The sequence below is a fragment of the Anolis sagrei genome, chromosome 2, assembly GCF_037176765.1.
Source record: "Anolis sagrei isolate rAnoSag1 chromosome 2, rAnoSag1.mat, whole genome shotgun sequence".
In the NCBI taxonomy this organism is placed as follows: domain Eukaryota; kingdom Metazoa; phylum Chordata; class Lepidosauria; order Squamata; family Dactyloidae; genus Anolis; species Anolis sagrei.
In genome coordinates this window covers 206,207,420-206,219,720 of record NC_090022.1, presented here as the reverse complement: position 1 = coordinate 206,219,720, position 12,301 = coordinate 206,207,420, and the positions used below count along the sequence as shown (strand labels likewise).

Sequence of the window (12,301 nt, the reverse complement as noted above, 5' to 3'; positions counted from 1 at the left end):
TAGTGTATCTAATCAGTTGGTATCAGTTACTTGAGTAAGAGTGATTAGAGACTTGGAAATGTGGAAAGCATAACAGAGGCCATATGTAGCCTATATTTCTATTGATCCAGTTGCTCGTTAACTTTGGCGGTTATAACTTAAGCATGCATTTGGAGATGTTTGTACAAAAGTTTTATTTTCTTGGGTTGTTGTGAGTTTTCCGGGCTGTATGGCTATGTTCCAGAAGCATTCACTCCTGATGTTTCACCTCCATCTGTGGCAGGCATGCTCAGAGGCCATGAAGATGCCTGCCATAGATGCAGGTGAAACATCAGAAGAGAATGCTTCTGGAACATGGCCATACAGCCCAGAAAACACAACAACCCAATGATTCCTGCCATGAAAGCCTTCAACAATTTTATTTTCTTACCTCTTATTTCTTAATACGAAATTAGGAGTATCTACAAGAGCAGTCCAGGCCGCTATATCCACATGGGATAGATTATTGAATTTAGTATGGTTGGACCGGGTTGTGGCGCAGCTGGTTGAGAGCCAGCTGCATTAAAATCACTACTGACCGTAAGGTCAAGAGTTTGAAGCCAGCCCAGGTCGGAGTAAGCTCCAAGCCATTTGTCTAGCTTGGTGTTGACCTTTGCAGCTCAAAAGACAGTTGCATCTGTCAAGTAGGAAATTTAGGTACCGCTTATGCGGGGAGGCTAATTTAACTAATTTATGACACCATAAAAATCTTTTGCAGTGTGCAAAAGAATGAGGAAGTACTCCATCAGTGTCACAAGTGGTTGGTAAGCGACAGCTCACCCGGTGGCTGGAATTTGAAGCATAACCTCATGAAGCTGGAAAGTTCCGTAGCCTCTGTGTGTCTGTCCATGTTGTGTGTCTATGGCATTGAATGTTTGCCATGCATATGTGCATGTGATCCGCCCTGAGGGTGAGCAGGGCGGAATATAAATACTGTAAATAAATAAAAGAGGAAACTATGAATAATAGCAAATCCTATTGAACTGAACAAATTCTGGCAGAAGTAATCAAAGCATTGTGCTTGAGGACCTAGGAAATTCTTAGAAATGTATCTTCTCTAGTTATTTCCTAGACCCTCTAGTGTGATTCTGGCAGATGTGTATCATACTACTTCATCACACTAGAGAATGAATCCACTTTAAATCCTGTTGCTGCCTCCTGCAGAATTCTGGGGTTTGTAGAGCCCTTAACAGCCTCACTAAACTACAAACCCCAGAATTCTAAAGAAGGCAGAAACCGTATTTAAACTGGATTAATTCTCTAGTGTGATGAATTAAATAGACTCATCTGGAGAGTGTAAAAAGGTGCTAGGGAGGACATACATTATACTTACTTAGGCGATCCCTCCTTGTCCAAGTAGGATTGTCTTCCAAGATCGGTGTACTGGCGGTGGGTCCGTAGGTGACTGTGGAGCCCTATTCTTGATCTGCATCTTCTCCCACAGTAAGGGCATTGGTTTCCAGGTGGAAGGCGGTCCCAGTTGGGGTTGGCTTGACACGCCTTTTTCGTGGCACGTTTCTCTCTTTCGCCCTCCATTTGTGCCTCTTCAAATTCTATAGCACTGCTGGTCACAGCTGACCTCCAGCTGGAGCGCTCAAGGGCCAGGGCTTCCCAGTTCTTAGTGTCTATGCCAGAGTTTTTAAGATTGGCTTTGAGCCCATCTTTAAATCTCTTTCCTGCCCACCAACATTCCGTTTTCCGTTCTTGAGTTTGGACTAGAGCAACTGCTTTGGGAGATTTTGGTCGGGCATCTGGACAATGTGGTCAGTCCAGTGGAGTTGATGGTGGAGAACCATCACTTCAGTGCTGGTGGTCTTTGCTTTTTCCCGCACATAGACATTTGTCCGCTTGTCTTCCCAAGAGATTTGCAGGATTTTTCGGAGGCAACGCTGATGGAATCGTTCTAGGAGTTTCATGTGACGTCTGTATATAGTCCACATCTCGCAGGCATATAGCAGGGTTGGGAGGACAATAGCTTTATAAACAAGCACCTTTGTATCCCTACGGATGTCCTGGTCCTCAAACACTCTGTGCTTCATTCGGAAAAATGCTGCACTTGATGCAGAGCATCTACCCCCCCCCCCCAAGTATTTGTAGTTCGCCAAGGGCCGGACAATGGATTCTGCTGCTTCCTGACCCAGCACACATAACTGGGTTCCTGTTTCCTCTCTGTGAATTCTCTGGCTTGTGCACTGGACCCTGGCCCCTGATCAGGGAAATGTAGTTCTCCAAAGGACATTGCCCCACTCTCCACCATTTGCGGATTCCTTGCGGACCTTTCTGCCCTCACTGATTGACTTGATGCCCCATCATCATGAACTTCCTCCACGAACCCAAAAGCCAAGCCGCTTGGGAAGCATGGCCCCCGCCTGTGGGTGCATGCCCTTGTTACAAAGGATCATACCTCAGGAACTCTGCTGATTGCCTTTATTAATTGCTGTGGGTTTTCTAATAAACTTTACTGGGATGGGGATCTTTCCTATGAAATCTATGAGCTATGAAAGACTGTGAAGAATATATATGAAGTATATGATATGTAATGAGATGAAATGAAATGAGATGTACCCTCACCCCTTTCCTTGCCTTTCCCCTCTTGAACTTTACCCTATAAAAGAATATGTGACCTGGGGATTACAGTTAAGGAAATCCAATTTCCTTGGAAGAAACTCCATCCATATTGACAATGCATGGACAAATACTGGCAAATCTATGGCTTTGTTTTCAGAGTCAGACTAACAAAAGCCAGAGATTTTGTCAGCCAAAAGCCCGGAAAAACAGACTGATTAAATCAATCATGGTGTTTTGTGTATGCTCCCTTGTGTCAAAGGATCTCCTTTGCCTACAGGGTTGAGATCCAGACACCACCCATAGCCACCCTTTTTGCTCATACACATCTTTTATCGAGACCCAGGAAATCCCTTGTTCTCCCCATCCGCCTCCCTGCCGTGAAGAGACAAAAGGTGTTCCATCAGCTGGCAGACGCCTCCCAGGCATTCCGCCCCTCTGCGCTGTCAAACTAGAGCCCGCCTCCTGGCCGCTGATTGGACAATCTCTGGAGGCGCTCCAAGGGCTCTGATTGGCCCTCTGGAGGCAACAGCGGCCGGCGATTGGAGGGAGGGTGGGACCAGCGGCCAAGCCCCCTCCCAGCTGTTCCGGAGCCGGCCAATCAGGACAGAGGGAACTGACAGGAGGCGGGCGGGGGATTCAAACCGGGATTTCTTTGTTTTGCCTGTATAAATATGCCTGAAATTCACTGTACTGTATGCTTATAGAGGAAATATCCCTGTAATGCATCCTTTTCAGCTGAATCGCTAAATAAACGCCTCGGTCGTAGACTTCTCTTCAGCCTCTGGCGAGATTGATCTTCAGTAACTTTGCGTCTTCTTGAATTGGCATCCGCTGGCCGCTCGCCAAGGTCAGGACCCCATTCGAGGTCCTTTGGGTCTCCCCTCGCTGGGAGAACCCCCCCAAAAGAGCTCGATATCACACTCACAGAGCTCAGGCGGTGTTGTATTTCATACATTATATAGGTAGGTGATACCAGAGAGTGCAGTCTTGTGGATATAAGGATCATACTGTAATGTACTGAGTTTGTTTTGATGGTACCAGCAAATTAACAACCACAAATGCCTTTGCAAACAGGACCATGAGTAACAGGAAGACACTGTTCCAAGGAGTAACCGTTCAAGATCTGTAAACATGGCTCTGAAAAAGAGTGATGATCTTCGAATATTAGACATAAGACTCTTGGGGGCAAATCTGTGTTTCTGCAGATATCACTGTATTGAATCAGGAGGAATATATATTTTGAAGGCAGGGGAAAAAAATGAACAGCCCTTGAAAACTCCGGGGCATCCAATTCATTTCTGATTTTTTGTTTTGCTGATTTGGACTTGTAGTGATTGAAAAGAACAGCAGGTGGCATCAAATAAGACATACTGTATATATAAAGAGAGACAGAGAGAGCGGACTCACAACTTCCTTGCCAGAAGTGAATAAAGAAGAGGAAGAAAGCAGCTGCCTGCAAGACAGAACTTTACCAACCCTTACAGACAAGGTGAGTCGAAGAATCAAGGAATATGGATGACTTGAACTGAGAAGCATATCTCGTTTTCTCTTTTCATGCAGCCTTTCAGTTTCTTGAATATGGTTTTTTTGTTGTTATTCCAAAGATCCTGAGTTTAAGCTTTTGTTACAGAGGGGATTCTTGGTTGAAAAACTTGCTTGTGCAGGAAATGCCTGACAGATTCCTCCTTGAAGTTACTTATCTTCTTGCAGAGTCTGGAATATATTTGCACCTTCTTATTTCTGAACCGGTTCCTTCCAGCAATTGAGAAGGAAGCAGCTGTGTTGCATTACGCAGTCTATGTTTTTAACCCTTGTTGGTAACTTCTAAGTTAATTGATCTGTGCAGGTCTGAATTGTTTAAACCTTATTTGTCTTGTAATTACTCTCCTCCATCATCCTGTGTTTTTACTCAATGATTCGTTTAGGAAAAGTACACAGGGAATGAATGATCACCAACTTGTTTTTGAAAGTAGTTGCACTAGAAGAAAAACAAAGAGGCTCTTGTTGTCGCACAGAATTTTGACCTGGATTCTCAAGAAAATTAAACTACCTCATCACACTAGAGAATGAATCTACTTTAAATCTGGTTTCTGCCTCCTGCAGAGTTCTGGGGTTTGTAGTTTAGTGAGCCTGTTGAAGGATCCTCCCTAAACTACAAACTCCAGAATTCTGCAGGAGACAGCAAGCAGATTTAAAGTGGATTCATTCACTAGTGTGATGAGGTCCAAAGGCTTGTGTTGTGTTCAGTTTCAAAAGAAACAAAGAGAACAATTTTGATAGGTGGCAATAACAGTAGATACCTGGCAAAGCAACTTTACAATTTTCATGCTTACCTAAGAGAGAATTATGAAGATTTATTCTGCCTCCCTGTAGCTCAGGCATGAGTGAACTTCGGCCCTCCAGGTGTTTTGGACTTCAACTCCCACAATTCCTAACAGCCGGTAGGATTTGTGGGAGTTGAAGTCCAAAACACCTGGAGGGCCGAAGTTTGCCCATGCCTGCAGTAGCCCAACTGTACATTCATTTATTCAGGAATAGCTCCTACTGAGCAAAGTGTGACTTACTCTTAAATATCTACTAGTGAACATCCTATACTGTTCTGTGCATAGTTAGGAGTAAATTCAACATAAATGAATAGGATTATTTGATTGTTAGAGTTGTTAGATTCCGGAGTGGCTGCTAATACCTTCTGACCGATCAGTGTGTCATAATATTCAGTCCCCCTTGAACTGTTGATAGGCATGGTTACTTAGACGTCAATCCTGTAATCTCTAGAAAACTTCCAATTTTAGCAACTAAATATAGGAAATCCAGAATGCTCCAAAATCCAACGGGTGGCTGTGAGAGTGAGACCTTTCTGATGGTTCAGTGTACCCAAACTTTGTGTCATGCTCAAAATTATTTAAAATACTGTGCATTAAATTACCAAGCCAATCGTGTTTTGATCTGCTTTAAGAAACTGTGCTTGTCGACTCAGGGCCCTTCTACACAGCCCTATATCCCAGAATATCAAGGCAGAAAATCCCACATTATCTGAGTGTGATAACCCAGTTTAAAGTAGATTTTGTGGGATTTTTTGCCTTGATATTCTGGGATATATGTCTGTGTGGAAGGGCCCTCAGTAGTGTTAAGCAGTGATAAAACACATCTTATTTGGGGCCAGCGATAAAACACAGCTCATCTTGGGGGTTTACATTTAAGCAATCTTTATGTGATCCATCTGAGTATTATTTGCCTGATGTTGTGGATCACTGACTTTGTTGAAAAGATTTCAGTTATGTACAGTGCAGTGCCATATTTTTTCTGTCAATAGTCTGTGTTCTAGAGTCAATATTGAATATTATACCTCCTTGCCAGTGTATGCTATTGTGGTGAGAACAGGCATTACAGCATTGCCTTTTTCATATTGCTGTGTCATGGTGAATTGCATGTGTTGGTTTCATACAATGATAGTACTTGTCTTTAAAAATAATGGATAGAAATGTTTCCTTTTACCAGCTCCATATTTTATTAGAATCAACTAATAGTCTTATTAAAAACGGCAATCTGCCAACCTTTTAGTTGGTGTGTACTCGATGCTATGAATTGTGTTCTTGTGCCTGATATCAGCCTTTTTGAAATACCTCACTACCTCTGAGGATGCTTGCCATAGATGCAGGCGAAATGTCAGGAGAGAATGCCTCTAGAGCATGGCCATATAGCCTACAACAACCCTCTTTGAAATTGTTTACATTGTAGTCCTGACCTCACCTACCAGAGAATAACCCCCATTGAACTTGATGAGGTGTATTTGTGAACAGACATAAAAGTTTGTACAGTGTTCCCGCGCTACTTCGCGGTTCACTTTTAGTGGACTTGCTGTTTTGTGGGTTTTTGAAAATATTAATAAAAATATAAAATACTTACATCCAGTGGAGGCTAGAGACCCCGGAAGTGCGGCAGCCCGAGGTGCAGCGAGGAAGGTCTGCTTCCCTGGCCTGTTGCTGCCTGTGTGGCTCCTGAGGCTCTGCTGGGGTCTGCGGAGGCCAGGGAGGCAGGCAGGTGCCCTTGGGATGGGCCGGGAGGTGGATAAGGAAGTGCGGGTAAGAAAATAATATATAAAATAATGTATAAATATTAAAATTAATATGGCATCCCTACTTCGTGGATTTGTATTTATTACGGGTGGTCCTGGAACTGAACCTCCGCAATAAGTGAGGGAACACTGTATTGCCAAATTGTTTGGCAGAGTCTTGAAGTTGGAATCGCAGTGGGAATTGTTTCTAATTTTTTAAAAAAGCAGTGCTAAGGGGAACATAACTAGAGACAGTAGGTATATTTCATTACGACAGCTTATACAGTATAGCTCCCAATTTTTTGTGTCAGGAGCAACTTGAGAAAGTGCAAGACGCTTCTGTTGTGAGAGAATTGGCCATCTGCAGGGACGTTGCCCAGCGGACACCTGGATGTTTTTATGTTTTACCCTCCTGGTGGAAGGCTTCTCTCATGTCCCCGCATAGGGAGCTGGAGCTTACAGGGGGAGCTCATCCTGCTCTGCCCGGATTCAAACCTCTGACCTGTCAGTTTTCAGTCCTGCTGGCACAAGGGTTTAACCCATTGTGCCACCGGAGGCTGCTAGTATAGCCCCGGTAGCCACAGGAAATGTGGGTTCAAGACCCAACATGCAAAATAATACACCCAATATTTTGAGTATTCCTAAGCAGATCATAGAATTGCATTGGAGAACCTAGAAAGGCCCACAGATACCTATGAGGGAGGTATGTTTTGGAGCCTGGGTAAATGAAACTGCATATCAAATGCATGGATAAGGGATTGTATTGTATTCTAACTCAAGTCCTGTGTATAGGTGTTACATGCTTGTAACACCTATACATGCCAATTTTAGTTCTGTGCAAAGGATTTTCCCCACGCTTTAAAATGGCAATACTGAAGTGGGAGAAATCACCTGTGCACATTTTTGCCTTAATAAGAAAGGAGATGTGTTGGATTGCAACAAGCCATTCCTGAGCATGTTAAGAAGTGAGGATCATGGGAAGTGGCATCCAACACATTTGGAGTACTATCAGATTGGAGAAGACTGATCAAGTCCAAGAAATAAAGTGGCCGCCCTAGAAATTTAGGAACAGGGTTTAAAGGATTTATTTCCATTACACATCCCCACCCCCCTACCCCAAAATTAAATCTTGGTGTCTTAGTTTTTAGGTCTCCTCCTGGGATTATTTGGGCCACTGATTAAGATATTTGCATTTGATAGACAACATCAGCTCTAGTTTCTTAGAGATGGTTATCATGGTTTTCTGTGGACAAACAGATGGCAACATATATATGGCATATGTTCTAAAGCTAATAGGGGAAAACTGGTGGTATTTTTGGAATCAGCTGGTCAAACATACCCAGAAACAGGTCTAATACTTGAGACACCAAAATGTGTGTTGGCCAGTGTTATTTTAACCAAGTGTGCTTGGATTACAGAATGGTAATAGTGTCAGTGCCATTTAGCTGGTGATAGATCTCACATTCATGAAATTCTCTATCCTTTTACCTCAAATCAATTACATCAAATGAAATACATCTCCCTCCCAAAACTCCACTCTGTTGAAGAACACACAACCTTGCTGACCCATTTATAATGCTCAGTGTTGCTGTTTAATCACTCAGGCAGTAGACGATGGTGCGTGCAAAGACCTGGATCCTGAGGAAGCACTTTGAGGGGTTTCCTAAGCATAGTGATTTCGAACTGAAAGAGACAGAATTGCCACCGCTGAAAGATGGAGGTAAGAGAAAAATTATCTCTTATGGTTTTTGCTTTTTTACTCCAAAGATTTGTTAGAGTCAGTTAAACAGCTGAGTCCACTGGTTCTTGACCCTTAAATTTAAAAAGCTTCTCAATGTGAAATCTATGTGGAATCTCATTGTATAAACAATGATTTCCAAACTTTGTGCCTTACTCTTCCAGAATTCTTGGAGTTGAATTGCATGAGCCCTGGAGGACCATAGATGATAGTCACTGGTTTTTTGTTTTGTTTTTTGTTTTTGGGAGGGAGGGTTCACATCAATTGAATATACTTGAACCTGTTCTTGAGTCATCCAGTGAGATTTCCTAATCAGTAAACAAGTCTAGAATTGTTGCTTAATCATTTCTTTAACATCTAATCAAAGATTTGCCAAATGCTACCCAGTACAATGGAGTGTTGAAAATGACTTTTGAGTTGGGTGTGTTTGAAATGCCAAACAGGCATCGACAGCTATTGACTTGTCTGAATTGGATCAGAAGCCCAGCAGGTAAGCTTGTCCTAAGGTGCACTTGAGTATAATAGAGGATTATCACTGGTTTGGTGCAGTGATTTGAATGACTACAATTCTATAGATTTGAATTCCTGCTCACTCATGGAAACCAACAGGGTGACTTTGGCAAACACATATCCTCTCAGCCTTAAAAGAGGACAAAGACAAAAAACTCTTTGAACAAATCTTGCCAAGAAAACACCATGATAGGTTCACCTTGGGTTCGCCATAAGTCTAAAAGCAACAATCACTGAGGACTAACTGGCTTAGCTTTTGCTTGTCCACACTAAAACTGTGATCCTATAAGAGCTACTTTCTTCGGTGCTTTCAAATATTGGACGGTTGAGTTGCAGAGCAGCTGTGTACATGGAATTATTTCTTGTACTCTTTCAGCTTTTGACTGAACTTGGAAAAGTTTTTGGGACATTGTATGTGTCTGTGCCTTCAAGTTGCCTGTTGACTTATGGTGATCTTATGCAATCCATTTTGTATCAAAAAATTTCTCAGAGGTAATTTTGCCAGTTCTTTCCTCTAAAATATAATCTACAGCAGGGGTCCTCAAATTTTTTAAACAGAGGGCCAGGTCACATTCCATCAATCTGGTCTTGCCTAGTGAGCTCCCCTCCAAGTACTAATAAGGGCTGTGGCCCTGCTTAGCCTCCAATCATAGTTGGGAACTGGTGCCTTTAGGATATTCTTGCAGCTCTCTAAATCCCTCACCAAGCATGGCCAAGGATAATATGAATATTAAAATAGGAACTTTAAAAAGTAGATTTTATTAGTGTGAAGAAAAAAATGTATTTTTTTCTAGACTTGTCAGGAAAAATTATATAGATGTAACTTTCCCCCTTTTCACATCTGTTGTAATAAGTGTATATCAATTCTTCGTAATCACCCTCATATAGTCCATCCTGTTTTATCCTTGACATTGTAACATCTGGCCAAAGTTACCATAGGTTCACTTGGAGGACCTAGAAAATTCTTAGAGATGACATATTAAGAAGAAAAACACATTGTAACTGAGTCCAGATAAGACAGAGATGCTAGTCATTAAGGGACATAATCTGGAGATGGTTACATTCCCCTTAAAAGACTGTGTCCATAGCTTGGGGGTGCTCTTGGATATGTTTCTCCAAGTTCCAGTCCAGATAAATGCAACCATTAGAAGTCCTATAAATAGCACCACACACACTAATAACTTCAAGGTTCGACTTCTGCAATGCACTTCACATTGGACAACCTCTGTACCAGTTTCAGAAACTCCAGTTAGTTCAAAACATGGCAGCCAGATTGGTTACAGGAACATCTAGGAGTGAGCATATCACCCCTATCTTGAAGTCACTCAACTGGTTGCCTATTCGTTTCCAGGCAAAGTACAAAGTATTGGTTTTGATCTTTAAAGCTCTACCTGGTTTGGGTCAAAGAGATCGGCTTCTCCTGTACAATCTGCCCCGGACACTGAGGTTCTCTTGGGGATGTTTATTCCAATCAGCCAGAACCTGACCGTCACCTGGAGGACCTTTTCATCCTAACCCTAACTTCAAGACTGGAATGGCCTACCAGAAGAGCTCCAACTGCGAAATCAGCTATCAAAATTCGAGATATAACTGAAGACCTATTTTAACTCATTTTAACTGTAGCCTGCCCCTATACTCATGCTCTCACCTACCTGCATACACACAACAAAGACCTACAGCAATACTGATAAAATGCAGGTTAAAATTACAAAGTGGGTAATTTGAAAATTTACCCATGCTGGTAGGCCTACCCACCCTGTGATTTTAACCTGCATTTTATTAGTATTGTTGTTGGTCTTTGTGAGTATGCAGGTAGGTGAGAGCATTTGGGTACAGGGGCAGATTGCAGTTTAAAATAAGTTTAAAATACATTTAGAACATAACTAAAGCCCACAAGATAAAAACATACCATGCCGCTATCGACACTCTTCAACCATATATTTTTTTTTTTTTAGAAAAAATCAATCTAAAAACCTTCCTAAAGAAGAAGGCATTTAACCTGTCAACGGAAAAGGAGCAGGAAGGTAGCAAAGCAGCAGACTACCTGCAGAAGGGATTTCTGCATTTGACATAGTTGTGAAAGGGTTGTGGCCAAAAGGGAGCTAAATCTCTTTTCTCAGGAGTGCACGAATTTGTACAAATTTGCAGTCGTACACAAATTCACCCCCTTGTATTGCATGGTTATTTTTTTTAAAGAAAACAAAAGATAGATTGTGTGATGTATCTCCATAGCACAGTATAGTAGTTTGGCCATTCATCTGATTGTTTTCTCTCTTTCAGAGGTGCTGCTTGAAGCTACGTTCTTTAGTGTTGACCCCTACCTGAGGTATTTCCCTTTTTATAAAATATCCATTAATATATAATCCTAACTAAGGGCGGTTCCACACTGTGGTAAAGTCCGCTTCAACCTGGGTTGGGGTGGACTGTTGTCTGCACAGCAGCCGCAAAAGCCCGCACTTTTGTGGCTAGGTGTCCAGATGTGCCCCCGGTACCTTCCAGGAGAACACCCGGACACCCTACCCCCCTCCCCAAAACCTCTTTTAAAAATAGAATAACTTACCCAGCCTCCATTAGCATGGTGCATGAGCTCTTCTGGCACATTGGAATGATGCACCAGGAGAAAGGGGTGGGAGGAGGAGCCAAATCCTCCTTGTTGCCACATGCCCAGACTTCGTGCACCACAGCTGCACCAAGCTCAAGTTGCTTCTTTTCGTGAGGGCATGCAGAGTCACGCAGGCCCCAGGTGTCTTTGCTGGCCACAGGCCCCAGGAGCCAAGGAGGCCACTCCTCCAACAACACAACCACCAAGGGAGGGGGAAGGAGCCAAAATGTGCACACAGCCTGCTGGGTCTCACGGGCTAGAGCCACATCCATGAGGCCGGCGATGTTGAGGCACTTCATTCCATATTGCTCTGCCTGTCCTGAGCAATGAAGCCCCCGGTGCCGACAGGACTGAAGACTGACAGGTCAGAGGTTCGAATCCGGGGAGAGCTCAGATGAGCTCCCCTTATTAGCTCCAGCTTCTCCCCATGAGAGAAGCCTCCCACAAGGGATGGTAAAACATCAAAACATCCAGGCATCATTGTGTAGTTTGATTCAAATGCTATGAATATTGTTCTTTGTGGAGAAAAAAAAGATATAGACATTGTATTATCAAAGGCTTTCATGGCCAGAATCACTGGGTTGTTGTAAGTTTTTTGGGCTGCGTGGCCATGTTGCAGAAGCATTATCTCCTGATGTTTCGCCTGCATCTATGGCAGGCATCCTCAGGGGTTGTGACCTCTGAGGATTCCTGCCATAGATACAGGTGAAACATCAGGAGAGAATGCTTCTGGAACATGGCCGTACAGCCCGGAAAACTTACAACAACCTAGATATAGACATTGTAAAAGCACAAGGTTTCTACTGTCTGG

General features: G+C 42.9%; 1 protein-coding gene across 2 annotated transcripts in view; it reads left to right on the top strand.

The window, feature by feature from the left end:
- Positions 1–3,965: 3,965 nt before the first annotated feature.
- The window catches only part of PTGR1 (prostaglandin reductase 1), a 29,277-nt gene continuing 20,941 nt past the window's right edge, over positions 3,966–12,301 (top strand). The window contains exons 1-3 of one of the 2 annotated variants that reach the window (XM_060762506.2): positions 3,966–4,075; positions 8,245–8,360; positions 11,169–11,214. In XM_060762506.2, the coding sequence (XP_060618489.2) occupies positions 8,255–8,360; positions 11,169–11,214 (152 nt within the window). In that variant the 5' untranslated portion in view covers positions 3,966–4,075; positions 8,245–8,254. The remainder of the gene's footprint in view (positions 4,076–8,244; positions 8,361–11,168; positions 11,215–12,301) is intronic. The other variant, XM_060762507.2, reaches the window with a different exon arrangement.